Below are 23,032 nucleotides of genomic sequence, written 5' to 3'. Positions count from 1 at the left end.
TTGCTGGGTATAAATGCCTGTTTAAAATGATATTTGTACCTGGAAGTTTTCTTTCCAAGTAGAGCATTGAACAAAACCATCTACTTAGCAAAGTTAAGGAGTTTCCAGATAGATATCTCCCCACTGATCTGTGCTAGTGTGCCCATAGGAGAGATGGCATCCCTTGCAGAATTGTATTCTTTGTTCTTGCTTTTTTTGAAATGGAGAGGGGGGGGAACAAAAAGGAAACAAAAACGCCTTTTGCATGAGGGAGCCTGAATCCTTCTGCTGGGAAGACAATGGCAGCACAGTTGTACTCTCACCTCTTGCAGTCGTGACTGCTGGCACAAGGGTTGGTGTCTGTTTGCCCTTGTTAGCCATGAGGTCACTTAGCAGGGCATGATGCTTAACAATAAGTAGGCTTGGGATTACTGTGTACCACTGTCAGTTCACTTAGGTGAATAATAAGGAAATGCTGTTTTTGCTGCTGAATCCAAAGGAAATTGTGAGATGCAAAGCAAAATTGGCAACGTTAGTGAATGAGAGTTGATGACTATATGATGTGGAGGTTGAGTAAAGCAGTTTCTGGAACACTGCTCTACTCAGTTCAGAACAAAGAGTGCTGGTGTTACTTTGGGCTGGCTTGCAATGGAATTGTAATTGAGAAAACAAGCATTTACAAACAAACTCTTATATCCTGAAAACAACAGTCCCTCAAATGCTCCGTGGTAATTCACAAACATGCCATTTGTAAAACTGGAGCCCTCCTACGTTTGTTACAAACATTTGGGGTTTTTTTTCCTTACACAATCTTCTTTATGTTGATTAGAAAACTGAACTAGTTTTGAATAACTGCTGTTGTTTCTTAAATGGTTGCTAGTTACATATACCCTGAATTTTACTTGATAACTTACTAATGCAACACGTGGAATTAATAACACTGGGTAGATAGAGATTGTCCAGAAAAATGGTTTGTGTATGGTCTTTGTGTGTCTGACGTTCAGGAATCCTTCCTCTAGAGTTGCTTAGCAGTGTTATTTGCAAGTCCAGGTGTAGCACAAGTTTGCCTGGCATTTTTTTGGATTACAGCTAACAGGACGTAGCCTTGAAGTTGTCTTTACAGCAGTTTCAGATTGCAGGTTAATTGCACAAATCTAGCTTTTAAATGATGTATGTGAATGATGGAGAAAGTGCTCGTGTTTATGATCAGCTTTTTGTCCGTACCAGTTTGGCATCTTTAGCTGTTGTTCTGACAGTCTGAGAAGTAAATAAGAAGTGTATATATATTCAAGATAATATTATCAACTACTTTTATGCTATCTGGTGCTAACATTGTGTGTATAATTTGTGCTGAATTCCAGCATCTTGTTCTCATTCATGCTACTGTGTCTGCTGAAAAACTTGAGACTCGTATTTTAGGTCAGTGGATCAATTCTCTTTGTAGTTCTTATTTGTTTGTTTTACCTCCAAAAGGGCCAGTTTTAAATAGAATGTTAACACTGCAGGCAGAAGTGCCTTACCAACAATGGGTGGTGGCATTGTGCCTTCCTAGAAGAGGGAGGAGGTAATGGAATATCGAGGACATGCACTTGGAGGCAGGAGCACAGCTTAAAATGTTGTTAGCAAAAATAACCTCCAAGCAAGAATAAAACAAGTTCTGGAGACCGAAACTATGCAGAATGTCAGACGAAACCTAAACTGGCTTTATTTCTTCATGTAATTAACCTGCAATCTGGCTGAACACCTGGCTGCTAGATTTTAGAGCACTTTGACGTATTTCAAATGAGTATAAAGAACAGAAGTAGTATTTAATCCCACTAAGATCGGACTGCAGAGGCTGACTGAAGTGCAGAACTCACAGTGATATGAATGCATAAGATGATAATGAGTAATTCCTATTTGAATGGTGGACCTGAATACTGTATTGAATTGCATGTGTTTTTGCCAGGGCAAAAAGGATGTCGCCCAAATCTTCAACAACATCCTCAGAAGGCAAATTGGTACAAGAACTCCCACAGTTGAATACATCTGCACTCAACAGAATATATTGTTCATGCTATTAAAAGGGTATGTATGCTGTGAGGCATAAATATACTTTTTAATGAAGTGAGAAGTTTTTATAGTCATGGAGAAGCACTGAGTTCTGAAATGTTTTTTCCTTCCTTTGCAGCATGCTTGATTTTGTTGTCTAAGGGCTACTTCCCCTAGGGAAAGTTTGAGTAATAAGCACCAGACGTATACTTCTGCATGATATATGACTGAAAATTGAGAACTGATAGAGACCCATATTATTCTTACTGTGGTATTGTAAGCATTCTCCTTTTAGCATACTGTATGATTCCACTTAAGTTATTTCCACTGAACTTACTCATTAATCAAGTATCGGGTGGTGGATTTGTTTGGGTTTTTTTTGTTTGCTTTTTCTTTTAACCAGTGTACTTTCCAGTTTGCTGTCCTATTCCCTGCTCTTAGCTTGTCTTACACATGTTATTTGTAGTGATTCATATTCCTGTAGTCACAGGACCAAACAAAGGATGACTCAGGGTACGCAGTGTGTGCCAGGCTACTCTTTCTTCCTCTCTTCTTACATTTTTTCTGGTGCTGGGTGTTGGAGAGCAGCGCCATACTGAAGACATGGTTGCACACCTAGAATTGTGGATCTCAAATGGGAAACCAGAAATGTATTTTCAGTGGTTTCTTGTTAAAGTAAGATTTTCTTAAAAATTGGCAACGTGCTCTCTCCATATAAAAATAGTTGCTCACATTTCTATTAGCATTAATACGCAAACTTTGAAAATTGGTATCCCAACGTGTTATTCTAGGATAGAATGTTCATCAATATTTAAAGAACAGAACAAAACAGAAAAAACTGTTCTTGAAATGTTCTTTCAAGTATTCATTTTATCTTCTGTGATAAAGCTGCTGGGTAGGGTTACTTCAGTAAGCTTCTGTGGGCTGCAGTTGGGAAGTACTTAATTCCACTGACTGGAGTAGCAGGGGGATAAAGGAAAGGGACGTGCTTTCCATTGAGACATTGGCCTGCGTTACAGTGGTAGCCCTGAGATGTGAAGCCAATCAGATATATGTTTAACATTTAAACAGGAAGTGCTGTTTTGTTTTTCCCTTTCCTTCCTCCTCGTTCATGGTAGCAGTTGGAGATGCTGACTGCGTTCAGTGTGAAACCTGCCTCCTACACAGTGCATGAGATTTTACTTTAATGCTGTGTAAGAAGTGCACTGCCAGAGGTGCTTTGATTTTTTTTCATTTTTTTTTCCAGCCATGATTCTGGGAAGAAGCAAGATTTTGATGGCAGAGGGACAAAATGACTGTTAATTGTGGCATAATATGAAAGAGAATATTGATTCAGTACTTCTTCAAAGCAATTTAAAATGAAGCTGAATTTGAGATGCAGGGAGATGGAACTACTTTCTCAGCATGCTCTCATTGAAACGTGACTGAATGAGGGCTGCAACACGGTTGTCCTAATTTTTATACTGTGTTGTCACTCTTCAGAGGGATTGTTGAAACAAATTCGTAAGTCAGGATATTTGAAATGGGCATTTAATTAGCTTTAATGATTGCAGTGTTACATCTGGTGTCTGAGTCAAATTTATGCAAATTTAAGCTCTGTGGAGACTTACAGAAAGTCCAGTAGATTCCGAATCTTCATGACAAGTTAAATAGGAAAGTATAGCAACATTTAATGTGAAAATTGATTCATAAGCAAATGACTTTGTATGGTAATTTAATTAGTGCTTAGTACACATAATGATGCGTTGCTCCAGAAGTATGCTGGTGAATTTAAATCAGCTTCTGATGAATTGGGACCAAGGCCTTTTTGGGTGGGAGGTGAAAAGTCGTATAAGAGACTTCAACTGTTCCAGATGTTGTGACTATCCTGTGGATCAGGATAGCTGATGTTGCAACTTGCTGAGGTTAGAATTTGGAGGGCAGGCCCACTTTCATCCAGTTTCTCGCTACTAGTGTGCTTGGGAGCACCAGGAGCTAGTAGCAAGCACTGAGGTCTATTTCTATCAAATGGATCTTAGACTGTTGTGAGACTAGGGCAGCTGCTGTTGGTGTATGCTTAGATCAGCTGAGAGAACACTGTAGTTTGTATATGAACAAAAAAGCCTGCCAAGAAAGTGTAGCGACAATTTCTAAATGAAGCCATACCCACAGCTTCATTGTTTTCATCAAAACAGTGATGGGTGTGGTGGTGATGGGTTGATGGTTCAACTTGATGATCTTAGTGGGCTTTTCCAACCATAATGATTCTATAATTCTCTGGGCATGTTCCAGAAGATTCTTGTCAGAAGCTGCAGATACACTGCTTGGGGAGGTAAAGACTCAAGTGCAGAGAAAAGTGTTCAGTAATATCCTCAAATCAAGGGACACTGCCAGCAGCTCAAGCTGGAAGCCTGTATGCATAGATTGATGCTGGGAAATGGTTTTATGAAGGAGCAGCCATGAACTTATGTCCAATATTACTGATCATTTAGCATCAAAGCTGATAGTAAGGATAATCTTACATTGTTGGATGTAGCCATACAGCTTTCCCAGATGTCTGCAAGCGCACCAACATGAAAAAAACCACACCTGATTTTGAGTAAGAAGAAAATATTCTTCTGTCTTCTCATTATATAATGAGTAATTTGTGTTGGTAGTAACTGGGCAATAATGCAGCAATGATTTCAATAATACTTCAGATAAGTATTTCAAAGTGAAAGTTAATACAGAAACAAGTGTCTCTCTGAATTTCTGTTTATGAGATAGCACAGAAAATTGTAAATGGCAATGTAGCATTTTGAAGGTATCTATAAAAAACCTGTGGGTTCTCTGTTGCCTTTTTTTAAACAGGTACGAATCTCCAGAAATTGCTCTAAACTGTGGGATAATGCTTAGAGAATGCATCAGACACGAACCGCTCGCTAAAATAATCTTGTGGTCAGAACAATTCTACGATTTCTTCAGATACGTGGAAATGTCGACATTTGACATTGCTTCAGATGCATTTGCCACGTTCAAGGTAACTTCTGTACCATATTTAAATGATTTCTGTACTTTTCTGTTTCTACCACGTAGACTTAGATGTTGTGTGTTACATTCTTGAGCAAAGCAGGCGTACAGAGGGAGAGGAGAAGGCAAATAGTGGTGTGGTGCAAATGCTGAGTGGTGTTCTTTATTTCTCAGAATGTGAGACATTCCTTCAAATATGCATACTCTATTCCCAATAACTTTTTAAAGCTATATATAAACTGCCATCCATTAACACAGTACATGTGTTCTTTCATACCAGAGGACTTTAAATCTGTTTCCAGCTATGCAAGCTGCATTGAGTGCATTCAATGCTGATTCTTAGGGAGGAGCTCTTTTTTGTCCTAAAACAAATCAAAACCAAAAACAGCCCCCTAAAAACACCCCAAAGAAAACAAAAGTAGTTACAGGACTATAAGCATAATATTTATCCGTATCAAATAGTGGCTTCTTAACCTCTTGATTGTGTGTAGTTCTGTGAAGAGCGAGTGCAGCTTTGATTCGTGAATGTCATTCTTCAGTGCTAATTCTGCAGGCCTGTGTGAGATAACATAAAACAAAGCAGACTTTTCCTAACTGATGCCAAAGCCCTTAGGAATGCAGAAGTCTTGTATACCCACAGCTTATTCAGAATGTATATGTAACATATAAATATTGTAGCGAGAATACTGTTTTTGTGCTCTTTTACAGGATTTACTTACAAGACACAAGTTGCTAAGTGCAGAATTTTTGGAACAGCATTATGATAGGGTAAGCAAATCCATTTTATTATTGAGAATTCTGTAGTGCCGTGTATCTTCAAGTAAGAAGAATCTGTGTTTTCTTTCCTTGTTTAGTTGCCCTTTTGAAATTTGCATACAATATTAAACCAAATGAAATCAGTTATTTCTGCCAGAGAGATAAAAGTAAGCTGAAGACTTTGCTATTGAACATGAGAACTGTGAAGAGAGGCTTATGCAAAAACCTATTTCAGTGAGAACGCGTTTGTTCCACTAGAGGGAAGCCTTTCCCAGGCTATTTCCTTGTGTGCACACGTGTGACAACCAGACATGACAAGATCGTCCTTGGCCGCCTCCTGGGACTCCTGCAATTAATGAGCATTGTTCAGTACCAGGAACTGCTGTCGTTTATCCATGAGTGACATAACTGCCTCTAACACATTGCAGTCTAAACACTGAAGCCTCCTGAATTTTTTTTTTAAAGCATACACAGTCTGCAAATTTCCATCTCCTCCAGTTTTTTTATAGTAACTTGGAATAAGAGCATTTGTAGCACTTGAAAAGGTCTTAACCATTCTCTCTGTCCTGTGTTTAGTTCTTCAGTGAATATGAGAAGTTACTTCATTCAGAAAACTATGTGACAAAGAGACAGTCGCTTAAGGTAAGGCAGTTTTAGGTGGTTCTTCAAAGTTAGAGAGTGCCTTTAATTTCAAATGAGTTGGCTAAGTGAAACAACAAGTAACTGCTTTGGGTAGTATTTGATTTTTTTTTTATTTTTATTTTTTTAACTTGGATCTTGAGATTGGTAAATTTCCTATAGTCCAGTCCTGCTGTAATTTAGTGTCTAGCACACACCAAGTCATTTCTCTCTCCGTGCAGAAGTGACTGTATGGAAGAGTTTATTTCTGTTGTTTTTTTTTTTCTTCAGATTTTGTTCTTCCCCCTTCAACAAATTTTAGTAAATAATGTATTTATTTAGTAAATTAATACTAAATAATTTATTTACGTTTATACGTAAATAAAATGCATGTAATTTATTTATTAAATAATTGAATAAAGGGACTCACATGACATAATTAGCACAATACTAATCTTACATTCAAGTTAGTCAGAAATATTGACTATAAATATAGTATATATGCCAGTTTGTAGCAGGGGTGGCACTTCTGGGGTATCGTATTGTTCCTGCAGCAGAGCTCCTCACAGTGAGAGGTTCTGTGTACTTCATTGAGCTTTATGGTGTTTTGTTTGCTGGCATAAGTCTTAGAAGGTAAAGGAAAATTGGGTATGAAATCTTCTGAGGTTTCCACCTTTGTTCTGCATCCTTCCTGCACAAAAAAGGTAGTGAAAGAAGTACAAATATTTCTCATTTGAATTACCAACTCCCTTTTCTTAAACTCTTTCAGTTGATGTGTAACATTTTTTTAAACGGAAAAAGTAATGAAGTTGAGGGGAAAAAAAGCATCAAAAAGATGTATATTTTTAAAAATTTCAGTTCCAATTATAACAAAAGGAGAATAAAAGGAGATTTTGCAGTTGCACGTTGAGAAAAAGGGTGTTTGAATTCCAATTTTTCTGCTTTTACAGAGAGGTGTTGGTTACTCAGAGTGTTTGAAAGTACGGACAAGTTTTCTCATCTCTTCTTTCACCTTGTTTTTCACTTCTAGCTTCTTGGTGAATTATTATTGGACAGACACAACTTCACAATTATGACAAAATACATCAGTAAACCTGAAAATCTCAAACTAATGATGAACCTTCTACGAGACAAGAGTCGTAACATTCAGTTTGAGGCCTTTCACGTGTTTAAGGTAAATTAGAGTAACAGCTTGGGGTATAAACGTTTTCAGTGAACTTGAACACACTCATCTGATGTTGTGTATAATATGGAATGATGCGTTTGCTACAGAATTTAACTGTGGAATGTCTGAACTGGATTCTGCAGAGGGTATTGTGTCTAATAGCTCCCACAGCCTGAATTTACTTCAGTAGTAGTGTTTGATATCTGTTCTAATTTAGAAAATTAAAAGATCAGTTTTAGAATAAAACTTTTATTTACTTTCTTTTATTTTCTGTGTACATTTTGGATTATTGAATAATTAAAACATCATTGTAAGCTGTTGTCATCGCTGTTCTGTTGGCTAGGTTTGTTTTTTATCTGAGCCTCCTGTTTCCCACTATTATGCTGAATGCCTTTTGTTGTCTTGCAGGTGTTTGTAGCCAACCCTAACAAGACGCAGCCTATATTAGACATCCTTCTAAAGAACCAGACCAAACTCATTGAGTTCCTCAGCAAGTTTCAGAATGACAGGACCGAGGATGAACAATTTAATGATGAGAAGACCTATTTAGTTAAACAGATCAGGGATTTGAAGAGACCAGCACAGCAAGAAGCTTAATCTCCAATAAACCCCTATAATATTAAACCCAAATTCAGCAGTTGCTGTTAGATATTCAGCATCAGGCACTCTTATCGATTCATGAGGAACATTACTGCTAATCTGCTGTTCAGTGAACGGTTTTTGTTTTTCTTTTCTCTTCTTTAGTCCAAGTTGAAAAACATAGCTGCTGCTTTCTTGCACAATGTGGACTTTCTTGATATTTGTGTCATTTCAGAATTCAAAGACACTGCTTGTTTGATGAGCCCTGAAAAGAAAGATTCTAGGTTCATGAACGCAAACATATAGATAATAGTTTGGTTTAGGAAAGAAGGTATTAATGTAGTTAAGTAAAAGGTTGCATGCTTGCAAATCTGAATAAATCTGTATGTTTGCACTTACCTTGTTTGAGATACGAGCACAACGTGACCTGTGCATACCTGGCACCATAGTATAAGATTATATGCCTTGATTAAAAAAAAAAAAAAAATTGTGCAGTGCTTTATTTGTAATCAAAGGGGAAATGTATCTAAGATGTGAGCTTATTGGGATAAACAGTTGTCTTGCAAATAAACTGATATTGAAACTTAGCAACTTTTAAAAGAGTGAAATCTCAAGGTTCGTAAGGAAAGTGTATATATGCCTTTCACTGCTTTCTAGATTTTTTGGACATGATTTGATTTTTCTGAGAATTGACTTGTAAACTTGGAAATATGTTCTGAGGGGTTTTGTTAATTTTGCTTTAAAGGTATTTCAGACAGTAGACCTGGCAGTGACATTTTGCGTTTCATTTCAACGATGCTTGCTGGTTTCTTTTGTATATAACTCCTAGGCTGCTCATTTCTTTAAAATATGATTTAATTTGTACAGCAGAGGAATGTTATTGTATTAGTCTGTAACTATTACCTAATATTGAGTTTTGCAAAATGAATGCTCATATGTAATTGAATACTTCAGATCACATGGAAATGCTGATTTAACGATCGTAAGTACTGCAGCATTAAAAGAAAAAAACCACCAACAAATTCTTTGTACTCACTTCTCTAACAGGGTGCCATCAATTAGGGTAGGCTGACGTAGAGAACTGGAACCCTTTCTGCTAGAATCTTACTGGATAATATTGGCCTTATTCAATGAAACTGGCGTTGTGCTCACCAGATCTGCAGGTGGCAAACATGATGCTAAATTAATATGGATTCTTCTTACTTCTGGGGAGCCTGCAGTGCATCGTTCCTTTCTTACAATAGTTAACTCAGTACGTAGTTGTGCAAGTGAATGAGTTAATTCCCTCTGAATTCAAGAAACACGATTACATAGATGTCCTAGAATAACAAAATGATTTTCCTTTGTTGATTTTGTTCTTTAATGCTGCAAACTATCAGTATTTATAAAAACAAAAAACCAACTGATTTTGCACCATTTTTTTGTTACTGTGACCATACAAAAGGAATCTACTAAATATAGCTAAACAATGTTATTAAAGTTGTATTTATCCATCATATAGTAATGCTAAGATCGCAACCAACCAAGCGTATGGATTGGAGTCTGAAAGTTCAAATTCTGCATGGCTGAATCTGATTGAGAATGCTATAGAAAATGTTTGTTGCTTCCTGTCCTCTTCCTAATTAAAATATTTCGCAGTCAGCAAGATGAAACTCCTAAGTGATGTTTAAACCTATTTGAAAGCCTTCACGAGGGAAGTTGGGAAGCTCCAGAAAATTCAGTGTTTTCACCCAGTAGTTTAAAATTGCTCTTAACGTTTTAATTGGCCTTTTTCAGGTCCTTAATGTCCTTTGCAAACGGATTCATTTTGCCTAGTGGAAGGAAAAGAGCTGACTCTTCCTGGCCACTGCTTACGCAGGCAGGCAGAACTGGCCACAAGATGGTATTGTAGTTCACTACTAACAGATTATTATTTTCTTGGTTTATTGTAGCTGAGTGGAAGAAAACGTTATTGCCAAGTTACCATAAGGCTTCCTCTTTAGAAAAATGTAGAAGCGCTGAAGAGTTATGTATGTAAAGATGTGAAAACATTTGGACTGGGATATAGGTTACTCTATCTTAGGTCTTGGAAGTAATGGCTGAGGTAACTTCTTAATATGTGGTAACATTTGAATGTTGGCTTTCGGAAAGAAGTTGTATTAAATTAAAGCTCATTTGATGTGCTCTTTGTATTAAAAAAAAAAACCCAACTGTTGTTCTGGAAGTGGTTTCTTATCTGCTGGAAGGCTTAAGGATATTACTAAAACTTATTTAAATGTGAGTGGTTTTTGATTTGTGCTTTTTTTTTTTTTTCTTTTCTTTTTAAATAAGAGATGTACACAATTGTAATTCTACTTCCGTGGTAGCATTTCATTTCTCCTGAGGAAAATGCGTTTCTTATCCAAAAAAATCTGGCTGGCCCCATAATTTAAATTGAAATAAAATTTTGAAGAAAAAGGTGTGTTTTGCTGTGTTTCTGAAGGTGGTGATGTTTCTCATGGCTGTGAGTCTTTGTGTCTTTGTCACCTTAGAGTTGTTTAATGCTCTCTCTTTTACCTATGAGGTCGTTTGAAATCATGAAAAACTCCCGGTTGTAAAAATATTTGTGAGGATCTGAGACAAAATGCCATGTTGGAGATACGAGTTTTCATTAACTGTGAGAAGTTTTTCTTGCCTGTGCATAGTGGTATTTGCTGATTCTATTCCCTTTTGGCATGACCCAGGGCAGAGAAGCGATGCTGTGTCCTGTGTCACCTCCAGAGACAGAGCCTGACAGGATCAGTGGAGGTGAATACTGATCATTGTAGCTCTTTCTCCCAAATTTCAGGAGCAAGAGCCTGTGGGACTGTCACTCTTTTCACTCTTTCTTTAGGAAATGCTCTGGTGTCTTTCCTGTGGAAGCTGTCTGCCTCTGTTGCTGACATGCTACAGAAGTTCATTTCCTGCTGGGAAATAAATAATGGGTAAATGAACATACCCATATTGCAGACAAAAATGCTGGGTCAGTTACAGCCTGCAGCAGTGGCTTCACCTGTTGGAGCCTTTGTATAAAACTGCAGTATATTTTCCCTCAGAGGCTGCTGCTCGGTTATGGGGGGAAGGACTGCGTTATGCTGCACGGCTGTTTGGCTGACACAGCTCATGGAGAAAGGCATGGGAAAGCAAAGAGATGTGTTGACTTTGCACAATGTCTTTTCCCTGCAGAGCTGAGCAGAGGGACCTGGCACGAGAGCTGACGTTTGTGAGAACTGGAGCCAAAGCTGCCCTGGAGCACGTGGGGACGGGTCATGGACAAAGCTGTCTGCAGTAAGTTTGCCTCTCTGAGACCTGACAAGTTGTACCTAGCAGGCAACTTCATCCACCTTTCCTTTTGTTGCAATTCTTTTTCCTTATTCCAGACCTTTGCAGGCTGCTCAATTGAATAATTTCCCTGTCTCCAATGCTTTCCCATACACGGCTGGTGATAGGAGCTGGTGCCATCTTGTTGGGTGCACGGCTGCATTTTCTGTTGGTCTTTTGGTTGTTAGTCGTGATACTTCAGCTCTTCTTTTTCCAAAGGTTTTGTCCATTGCAAGGCTGTTCTAAGCATTCACAGAATCATAACCATAGAATGCTTTGGGTTGGAAGGGACCTTTAAAATCATCTAGTTCCAACCCCTTGCTGTGGGCAGGGACACCTCCCACTAGACTAGTTTGCACTGTTTCTCTTAGTTTTTCAGCATATGTTGTGTTCTTTGAAGGAAATTGTTTGTTTCTTGGAAAAAAAGATCTGTTCTGCTTCCCATTTACAGGCATCTGCTGATTTGTCTATTGAAAAAACAATCCAACAAAACAACACAAAGCCCTGAGTTATACAGCCCACGTATAACAAGATTTTTGGCAAGTGTGATTGCATTCACAAGAAAATATTGTCCAAAAAATGCAAGCTCTCTGTTAGAAGGCTCATACTAATTCTGATTAATACAGCAAAAGCAAGGACGTTTTTTTTCCTTGCTTGGAAGTGTACTGATCAGAACTGCTCTTCTGACACTCCTCGTAAATGGAGCGCTTACACTGAAGATTTCATCATCATCTGTTGCAGGAGAATTTTCCAGCTAGGCGGTGGTGAGGCTGTGTGACCCCAGTACTCAGCATTTCATCGGAGATGGGAACGTGTCACACATCAGATGTGACACTGGGCTGCCTTACGGTGTCCTCATGATGTTAAAACGAAGGGACTGAGTAGAGAGCGTGTACAGAAGGAAGGAAGAAAAAGATCGTGCTGTCATGTGAAGCTAGATTTCAGATTTTTGGGAGCAGCATCTCAAAAAAAAAAAAAAAAAAAAAGTATGGAATTAAGGGAAAACCTGCCCCTAAGAGAAATGAGAATATGTGGCAGGCTTGGGGCCATCCAGAGAGGTTGAGAAATACTGGAAATGTCTAAAGGTTCAGCTGGATATAAAGCTTAGCTTGCAGCAGCTGAATTTCTTGCCCTTTTTACATCTCTGGAATTACAGACTGCTGGGTTACATCAGTTAATATCCAGGTATTACATGAAAGCAGCATTTAAAGTTTAACAATAATATGTTATTACAGAAAACATATATGCACGTTTTTCTCAAAAATTGTAACTTGAGTAGGAGGAAAATCTCACAAAGGAAAAAGAATTCATTGGCTGAACTGAATGCTCATAGTGTTTCTCCAGGCTACACAGCAGCAAGGAAATCCAGTGGGCTTAATTGTGCATTGCTGTGTTTGCAAAGTGTTGGAGGGGCCCTTATGGTGTGCAGCAGTACTGAATTGGGTTCAGTCTGGTTGTAAATCATATCAGAGCACTGTTCTAGAAGGGAAAAAAAGCATGTTTCAGCCATGGTGATGGTGACAGTGGGCCACCTCTGCTGATGCAGATCTTTATGAGTATGGCATGCAGGCTCTTGCTCCTTGCTGCAAAAATGCATAGCTAATGGTGATGACTGTTGAAAATTAGTGTGTTGTAGCTGACAATGTTCTCTATTAAATGGTGGTGTTGTGCTCTTTGTATTGATTGTAGTTTCCATGGAAATAAACGCGAGGCATTACTTTTCAGTCTGAAAATGTTTCCCCTTTGTATCTTCAGAACATTGGAATGAACAGAAAGTTAATGTGGGGTAATTTCAATTTCGGAATAGGTTCTGGGTGAGTTCCCTTCTCCTGACCCAGTTTCTTCTGAGCTGTGTTTTTCTTTTAGTCTCATCTGGTATGAATTAAACTTCCTTGGCCACACATTGCAATCTGGTCATTAGTAACACATGGCAGCTGTGCACAGGTGTTTCTGTAGTTGGTGGTGTGCTTTGGTACAAGGTTTGTATGTGAAAAAGCAAAGTAAGACAAACTCCTGACATCAGGGAGTTACTGGCAGCTCCAGAGGCCCCAGTCCAAAAAATCCCAAGTCCTTCTTTTACTAATAAAGATCTGCAAACCTTGGGTGCTGCCAGTAAGGGTACTGATATGTAAGCTGGCTGCTTGCTCTTCAGAAAGAACACCAAAGCACAGTCTAGATTGAGAAAACAAAAAACAATGCTGTGCAGGTGCCCCCCAGGAAGAATTGTGGCTGTGTTTGTGGTCCCAGCAGAGCTCTTAGCATGGCTGTAACACTGTGCTGCAATGCAGACAGCAGCTTTGTCCTCTGTCTGTGGCTCAAGTAGCTGCACTAATCCACCTGTGGTAGCTGAACTGTTCTGCTGTGGGCTACGATGGTCTGTGAATCATCTTAATCTCTTCTGGTGCTCCCACTCCTTACTTCTGCATTTATACAGACTCCTATAAAGGATTATTTTCTGCAGCACTGTTTTCCATTACTTAATCCCTCTCGTACAGTGTCTGATTCTTCACTTAAAAAAATTCCATCTTTGTGACAAATCTTTTATCTACTGTGGCCCATCCCTTCCAGTTTCTGTGCCTTCTTTTTCATGGCCCTTTTCCAAGGGGCTCTGTGGAGCATCATGGGATCCAATTCTGAGTTCTTCAATTGCAGAGTCTCATATGAGTGCAGTTACTTATGTCTAATAATTTTTCCCAACTCTGAAGCTTGTCACCTGGTATCATTGCTGCAGACGATGTGCATTTCCTGTGAGCCCAGTCTGTGTACAACTGGAAAACAGCGACTGCACAAAGTGAGAGTGAATAATGACTGCAGCACATGTGGGCAACACTCTTGGACCAACGTGTTCTTCCATCCCCGCCACCATTTTGTGCTGTGTGAAGGCTGCTGGGAATAATGCTGTCTGAGGTAATGTGCTGGAGTGAGGTCCTTTAGCCTTTAGGGCTTGAACCTCTGGAGATGTGTGCTCTGCTTCTGAGAGGTCTGCAGTGTCCACGGGTTTACATTCATTGTACAGGGAGCTTTGGATTTCTCTGGGGAGGGGAGGGAGAGGAAGTCCACAGATCAAGGGTCAAAAGTCCTGTGATAGCCACAAGATGGTTTAATTTGATTGCTGTTTTCATATAGTGGAGGTCTTTACCTGTGGGAGGCAGAAGAGAAGTGAGAAGGCATCTCTAGGGGACTGGCAGCTCTGACCTGAAGTTCCTCATGCTTTGAAGAAAATTCCTGTGCCACTTTAGGCTCTTTTCTTTTTTTTTTTGGTCTCCGCAGTTGCAGAGGACATGGAGTCAAATTTGGGACAGTTGGTGGTTAGATCAGTTTCAGGGTTTAAACACCTCAGACCTGGGCAGGAAGTCTCTTGTGGCCACAGCATGCTATGTAGGTCAGCGCTGTCTGGCAAGGCACGCATTACTGGAGAAATGAACTTCTAACACGTAGCTGCATCGTGGTTGCAAGACAAGGAAGTCTGCAGCTGCTCTTTATTTCTCCTGATCAGGGGCATGATTTGGGTTGCTTTGATGCAGATGAAAATGGGAGGATTTCAGCTTTTTCTAAGCTCAAAGCCTTCATTGTCCAGTGAAAAAAAGGCATCAGTCAATCAGTCAGATGTGATTCAGATCACCCCCTTCTCTCCCTGCAGGGAATGTGAGGGTTGGTTTTACTTGGGTTCATTGTCCAAGCAGGGCATTATTCCCACTTTATTTCCCACTCTTTAGATCTCCCCTATGGAAGATCGTGTTGCAAGTACTGTGTATTTTCCCAAACAAAGTGATGTGCTTTAATTAAATTCCCTGTTTAAAATTCAGTTATTCATTAAAGGTACCTCAGAAAGAGGTACCAACCTTGGATATACAGTCCTCTGGCTGAAGAGGAGGACTAGGGGGGTATGAATTAGACATTTTTTCACAATTAATTTGAAAAGTGGAGAGTTTCTTGGCCAGTTAGCTACATAGGTGTATTCTGTTCAGCTGTTAATTTGTCTGAACATTTCAAGCTGACGCTGCTCTGTGCTGTTAGCAAATCAGCATGTGTTGGCCCCGTCTTTCTCTCCCATGGAGCCTGGGCTTTGCTGCTCACAGTTGGCTCTCACAGCTGGGGCTGAGCCTGAATCCAACCCCTGGTAGCTCCACGCTCTCCTTGGACCGGGTTGGCACCCGTTGGGTGTTCTAGGTTTGTGGATAACTTCCAAAGGGCTTTTTTGTGACAGACGCAAGCAGATAGAAAAGCTTTGCAAACTTCAAGCTGCTTTTATCCATAACAAAGCGTGTACAGTTCTCACCAAACAATAGCATGTTTATGTATTTCTGTGCTGCTGGTTTTTGTTTCCCACTGCTCGAGTGATCTCTGTGCTGAGGTTGAAGCTTTCAGGGCCCAGCAGCTCTCTGCCAGCAGATGTCTTCTCTGCTGTAACAGAGAGTCCCTGTTTCCTCCTAGCATCTTTCATCATCTAGCCTCAGCATAAAACATCCTCTGCTGTAGAAATGTTTCTTTTTCCCTTATCTAACCAAGGTTCCTTTGTCTTTGAATTTCTTCTTTTATATTCTCAGATGTAGGACTGGTTTGACCTTGTTTTTCTGCATCAGTGGAGGAAAACCCTCCTCAGCCAGTTAGAGAGACAAGAAAATTAGAGTAATCAGAAAGAGGGCTTTTCTTTCTCCCAGATTTTGATGGGCCTGGCTTCTAATGGTCTTTGCTCAACCTGTGTGCAGATAAGCAGCAGAAGGTGCCATGGTCTTTGCTTAGCGTAAGGAACATTGGGCAGGAGGTAGCAAAGGATGGTCAAAAGAAAAGGAGCAAAGATTACTTCAGACAAGTAACTTGGGCTAAAGAGTTTTCCCCAAAGAGAGAAGTGTCAGTGAAGTTGTAACAGCTTACTTGTGAAAATGTGAGCTGCAATCAGAATCCAAGTGTGCTTTGATATGGTTAAAGGTTTGAAAAAGCAAGGCGTAATTTTTTTGGTGTTGTCAAGACAGTGTAATCTCTCACTGTCTAGTAAGGTGTGATCAAAAAGAGATGCTGTCTGGGGGTGGCAACCGTGTTCTGGGCAAGTGAAATAAGTGACGTGTAAAGGTCAGAGCTCCCTGTTGATAAGATAAAGGTATTGAAAGGGCAAAAAGACCAGAGAAAACCAATTTCAGCTCCTGTGTCATTACAGCAGATGCTGTATGAAGTGGGTAGAATAGCTGAACAAAGCAAAATGGAACAAAGGCAGGATATTTAAAGCAAAATACAGAAATAAATGAGTCATGCCCTTTTATTAAAGTGGAGGGAAATAAATTTCTACCTCTGTTAATTTCTGAATGTGATATAAAAGCAGCCTTTCACAAAAAGAAAAAGAAATCCTCATTCCATTTCATTCCCTTTCACCCAATCAACCCAAACCCCTTTATTCCATGGAAGCTACCAATAATGTCCTGTTACGAAAAAATCAGTATTTTTTCAGGAGACTCAGCTTTAATCTTCCTTCATAATTGAAGGGAATGGGGCGTTTGCTCTTAAATAAACACATCTGTACTCACAAGTGTGTTGGGTACATAACAGGAATGGAAGCATGCAGTGCTGGTAACTGGGATGGTGCTGTATGAGGACAGCCAGGCTGTCAGTGAGCTATGGCATGGGTCTGATGGGTGGAAAGCACAGGTTTATTTGGAATAGATCATCCCCATGGAGTAATGCACTGATTTTGGGCTTTTGATTGGGTTTGGTGTTCCCTAGGGAACGTCTGACTTCACGAAAGCAATGAGTATTTGGGGGAAGACCTTTTCCCTTTGTTTTTCCGAGAGATGACTACTGTTGTTTGTTTTTTTTTTTTTTGTAGATCTATACTTCAGATCCTCTTATATGTGAAATGGCCTCCTTGTTCATCAGAAATAAATTCAAGAATTTGTTTTTCTGTAAGTTCTCATTGGATACACAGGATGTCCGGTGCTCACACAGGTGGTGCCTCTGTAGCTATTCATAGCAGAGTGGGCTGATGCTGCCCAGAAAGTTGGCCCCTCATGGAGGTTGTCCATATGCTCTGTTGGTATAGAGATAAACATCATGCAAGAAATGACAGTCCAGTAATGTGCACTGTGTGTGAGTGTAGGGATGTTAATGTTGGCATCATTAGTGCTTGGTCACCTAGGTGATGGATCTTGCTGCCATAGTAACCTAAAGGCTACATTACTCATCAAATATGAATTTTAGCAAACAGGAGTGACTTAAGGTGTTTGTATCTTCTGTCTCTCTGTAACTGCCTGCTGCTCTTTTAAAATATTTACAGGAATTGTAAAATGAGACTCTGAAGTGAATGTTCTGTTGCATTCCTCCCCTCCTTTTTCTTTCCTGGAACTGTGTCCTGGAAAAGACCCCAAACTTATGCTGAGTCATTGAACTCAGGGATTTTTTGAAGAATGACAATGCTATTGCTTATTTGTTGGCCTTTTCATCTCTTGCCTCTTTACTTTTCCCCCAGTAGGGAAGCTGATGTTTTGGTTTCTATTTAGGGCTGTTTGAGCCAACTTAGTACAGGACTTTAGGCATCCACATGGCTTTGTCATCTATGTACATGCGCCCATCAGCATGCTTGCAGCCACGTGCTGTGCCAGGGTCGTGTCTGGAAAGTCTGAAGTGTGTATAGGGGCAAGAAACAATGTGAAGTGTGTGTGCTTGAGAGAGGTTTCATAGCAGCCTGTTCTGGATGTTTCACTGCTGAGTGTTCCTTTGTCAGTCCCTTAGGACACAGATGGCTGCTCTGGCAAGTTGGCTGAGGAAACATCCTTTATGGCTGACTTCTGCAAGGGGCCAAGCTCTCAGTTTCTGGTCAGTAAGATCAATATGCCCACGTGCTGCAGCCCTGTTCATGGAAGTAGAGCCCTGTCACAGGAGTGTAGCAGGTACCATAAATAGGAGTGAGTAGCTACAAACCCTCTTTTTCCCCTAAGGAAAGCCAGCTGCTTTTCCTTAATCCTTTCGGAGATAAATAGAAGCTCCATGTTGTCAGCTGAATTAGTACCTTTATCTTAAAGTTGTCTACAATAGTGAACAACAGAAATAAAGGAAGAAGGAGCAACTATAATAGGTGGGAATTGGTAATGCTTCTGGCCCTGCACTGAATTGTTCATGCTTCTGTAGAACTGAAGCAACAGAAAGCTGAAGGTTCCTAGATTGGGTGTTTGCCTTCAGCTTCTTTAACACTTGAGTGAGTTTCAGCTGCTGAGTACGAGGGGGAGTGGGCAGATTACTCCCATTACTTAAAACCAAAAATAAAGTTTGGTACCCTTTTTCCTCTCGGTAATTTTCTTCTTATAGGGAAGGTGAAGTAACTCATGGGCAGATGCCTACCAGGCAGTTCAGGATTTGAAGGAATGCTGTTTTTGGTGCAGGTCCTCTTGAATTCGTTTTGTTCTTTTGAACCTGGGGCCTTCTGAGTAGACACATTTCAGTTATTTGTGGTTGGATCTGCTTGCTTTGGCTTTTTGTTGGTGCTGCAGAACAGAGGATACTTCCATAGCACAGGCTAGACCAATTTCTGCCTATTGCCAACTCTGAGCTTGAATTTGTGTAATAGGTGCTGATGCCATAAATAGAAGCATTCCTGTCTCTTGCAATGAAAACTTTTTGTCAGCCATGCAATAACAGATTTTTTTAAGTACTAATTATGTTCAGGGTATGTCTGTGTGTTGCTAGGAGGGGTGGCAGATTCTTCCTGTGTGATCCAATTTGCAGTGGCTTTGAGTATGACAAACAAGGTACTGGCAGTTTTGCACATGAAAAAGACCAAACGGAGGATGTCCAAGTGGTTGTTTGGCATGGATTCTCAGTGTGACATTTTTGTCTGCGTGTTTGTCTGACATGCTGGCCGTGGGTTTGATGCTTTGTTTTGCTGCTTCTTCTGATGTGTATTTTCAGTACTGGGTTCAAAGGCAAGAAACCAAGAAGTATTTAAAAAAACCTAAGGAATCAGGATAAATAAATAAATAAATACAAGGGTGTCTGCTGTGCTTTGGGCAATGACCCTGCGCTGGGCACAAATTTAAGTAAATACTTAAACTTAGAAGAGGCAAACAGGTATGAAAGGAGATTCAGGCTCTTTCTTGCTCAGTACTCCAGACTGTCAATATTGAAATTTCCATCTCCTAAGGATTATTGATAGCATTACAGTGTTCTGTGATACTTCATCCCTCTTGGGTTCAAGATAATGGTAATTTTCCAAGCATGTAACATAAAGCCCTGAGATGTTCATCATGATCTGCTACTTGAAGAGACAAAGCAGAGTCATTTCAGAGGACATGGCTGTCACAAAACACCACAGCATTTCTCTCTGAGCCTTCAGCAGCCAAGATCCCGGAGAGAGAACACCTTTTCTTGCCTTCTTCCCTGCCTACTGTCTTCTGGAGGACTGGTGGTGATGTTCAATGTCATGCTCCATTCTCTTCAGTGTGTTGTTTTACCCAGGCTGAGCACACTCACTCACTCCTAGCAAGCCCTGCAGTGGAAACAGAGGATGGTGATACTGCTCTGGCTCGTTTGGCTGCTGGCTTGAAAGAAGAAAACTGAGAAATAAGATGAAGAAAACAAGAATCAATTGGATCAGACTGCTGTGTGTGTCTAATGCTCAGTGAAACCAATCTGACTAACTGCTCCACCTGAGCTCTATGCATCTGATCAGCTCGGTGGAGGGCTGGGAGCATTTCTTTGGCTTGTGGTGAATTGTGGCTCAGCTCATGTCACAAGTGGAGAGCTGCCTGCTGTTGTCCTGGCTGGCTTTGAGGTTGAGGTTGCAGGCAAGCAATGTGGCAGAGACTCGTACTGCGGCTGGCAGGTGGGGTGGCCTTTGCTCACAGTATTGTACTTGCTTGATTCATGGGCAGGAGTTGGTGAAAGCTGGGGGCTGCTGACATAGACCAGTACACACCTCTTGAAAGTACCCAGCCCTTCTGTAGCTGACTAAAATGTGTGTTGCACTCAGGACTGCAGTTGCAGGCACACTTGCTTGGAGCCAGGCACCTGACACCATAGGAACTGGAGGCAGTGGTGCTTCGCTGCCTGCATCCAGGACTGGTGTTACCCTCATCCATACCAAGTAACTCCGTGTGATGAGTCTGGTGGCTCCTCCATGGCTGAGCTCCTCACACAGGAGCACGTGCCCACCTGTCAGACAAGACAGGTCTGCTGGCTTTGTGATATTAGTCCGTATGGTACGGGGGTTAGCCAGCCTCCCAAGGCTCCTTTCTGCTCTCTTTGCTCACAGGTCCCTGGCAGGAGGAAGCATCCTTTGGTTCAGCTTGTTGCTTAAAGAGAAGACGGGTGCCCTGTGCTTTTCCACTTCCTGAAGATCTTTCACGATGCCTCAAACCAGCATCTCCTCTGCTCTCCATTTCCCTTGCTTTTGTAATCTTTGTGTTAACACTTGCATTCAGATGTAAAGGTAAGAAATAGAGCCTTCCTGCTTCCTGGGCTTCCTCAGACTTGAGGCTGGAGTGCTGCTGCCATGCCGCCTCTTCTCTTCCTTTCTTTTCCCATCTTTTTTCACTTATTCCTATTAAGATTTTTTTTTTTGATGGACAGTAAACAACCAAATGTTAACAAGCATCCTGGCTCTGGCCACCACCAAATGGTTGATTTATTGTAGTGGTTCATGTCAAATCAATTGTGCATCCTTTTAAAAATGTACCTACTTTTTTTTTTTTTTTTTTAGATAATGACTGGTGGATGATAAGCATTAACTTCTTGTAGACTACAATTTATAAAAGAGGTACATCTGGGGGACCAGGAGCCTGCCCATTTCCAGGAGTGAGACTAATCTAGGATAATTCTTACTATTAGGAGAAAATTACTCTCCTCTTATCGTGAAGTACGTAATGGTAATACATTTCCTTTCACCTTCCTTGGTGGCCCAGTGTCCTGCTGCTGCCTAACCATCGGTTTTGTCTCCAAGAAGAGGAGAGAAGGAACAAAAGACTCGATCTGTGAGAGCTGTGATAGGGGCAGACGTGCATCCCCAGCTGGGTGCGGCGTGCCCTCCCACGAATGGCAGTGAATCTGCTCAGCTACAGATGAGCACTGTAACTTTCCATGGAAACTGCTGCATTGATTCTCTGCCTTTGGCTGCAGGTAATTGCTTTGCCTCTTGCAATTATTTGGGGTAACTAGAAGTAGATTGTACAAAGAGTAGTAAAATCCATCAGTGCATCCTCCCCTTTTGTGGTATCTTCCTTTAAGAGTGATTATTTCGTGTTTTTAGCCCAACCTCTGTCTGTGCTTTCTGCCCAGCTGATATCTTAGCAGTGTGGCAAAGGAAGGGAAAATGAAAGCTGTGTTCGTTTTTACAGCATGCTATCCAGTACAATCCCTTACTGGAACTGCAGTGCGAAAGCAGAATGACTTCAAAATTCACATTTTCTCCCAGCCTGATACAGTTATGGACCATTAACACAGTGGGTTGGATTCTGAAATAGATGCAGCCAGAAACAGACAAACAGAGTCTGGCTGGCCTAGTGTGGATTAAGGCAGTTTTCTTATGCTCCCTCTTTAATCATTTGATTTTTTTTCCCTACATGAAGTGGCACACTCTTGAAATGTGAAAAGAGACAAGGCAGCAGACAGTTTCTGTAATGAAGGTTTATAAAATTGCCACTGATCCATTACTTCAGAAGTACTGTCATGCTGCTGTGCTTAATGAAAGATCAGTCAAGTAAACTGTTCCTGGGATTCAACTTAATTACATGCAAGAGATGGAGACTCTGTTATCAAGGTCTAATAAAATATCAGATGGCTTTAATGAAGTCAGTAATGTGGCAGCTCTAAAGTGAAATGTGCTTGATTAATAATGGAAAGACAGTAGATTTGACTGAGGAGTGTTATAAATTCCACGTCAGTTCTCCACTGCAAGGTGAGAATCACCACCATTAAGCTGTATTGGTGAGAAACTTTGGGTTCATTGTCAGTGCTCATCCTCTAAGGCCCAGGCAAACGGGCCAACAGCTGGAGGAGATTTCCTACTGAAGGATTCTTTTGGCCATACTTGGCGTATGACAAGTAGGGTGGTCTTTTGTAATGCTTGCAAAGGAAGCCATTTATCCAGCTGTGTAATTGAGATCAGGAGATGGCTGTGACTGTCACTAAATACTAAAACATTAAGTAAATAAAGATGGTTAAAGTGTTTAGGCTTTGGTTTTGACTCATTTAATAAACACTTGGATGTCTTCCTGTACATTTTTTTTTAAATACATATTTTGGATTTCCAATTTAATCAGGAAGGCTTTAAATTATTTGCTGGGAGAGGGGATCCTCAAACCATCCCAGTTTGAGGCTGATGGTGGCAATGGATGCCCTGGGCCTGGGGTAGGATCAAAGGCCAGTAAGGCAGCACCTAAAGTGCAGGGTAAGGGAACTCCGATTGGTAAATCAGCCTCAGTGGCAGCCCAACGCAACTGCCTGTACACTAATGCATGGAGCATGGGGAACGAGCAAGAATAGCTGCAGGTGTGTGTGTGCCTACAGGGCTGTGATGTCATTGGCATCACCGAGATGCGGAGGGGTGGCTCTCATGATTGGAGCATAGGAATAGACGGGTATAAATTCTTTAGGAAAAACAGGCAGGGCAGAATGGGA

At 40.7% G+C, this 23,032-nt stretch overlaps 1 protein-coding gene across 2 annotated transcripts in view; it reads left to right on the top strand.

The window, feature by feature from the left end:
• CAB39 (calcium binding protein 39) overlaps positions 1-10,552 on the top strand; it is a 36,092-nt gene extending 25,540 nt beyond the window's left edge. For both annotated transcript variants that reach the window (XM_085232740.1, XM_085232741.1), the window contains exons 4-9: positions 1,928-2,046; positions 4,840-5,008; positions 5,707-5,766; positions 6,331-6,396; positions 7,403-7,546; positions 7,946-10,552. In XM_085232740.1, the coding sequence (XP_085088866.1) occupies positions 1,928-2,046; positions 4,840-5,008; positions 5,707-5,766; positions 6,331-6,396; positions 7,403-7,546; positions 7,946-8,134 (747 nt within the window). In that variant the 3' untranslated portion in view covers positions 8,135-10,552. The remainder of the gene's footprint in view (positions 1-1,927; positions 2,047-4,839; positions 5,009-5,706; positions 5,767-6,330; positions 6,397-7,402; positions 7,547-7,945) is intronic.
• Positions 10,553-23,032: the final 12,480 nt, after the last annotated feature.

Source organism: Meleagris gallopavo, chromosome 11 (assembly GCF_905368555.1).
Source record: "Meleagris gallopavo chromosome 11, MGAL_WU_HG_1.1, whole genome shotgun sequence".
NCBI lineage: Eukaryota > Metazoa > Chordata > Aves > Galliformes > Phasianidae > Meleagris > Meleagris gallopavo.
Note: the sequence above shows the minus strand (reverse complement) of the source record. Positions and strands in the feature narration are given on the sequence as shown.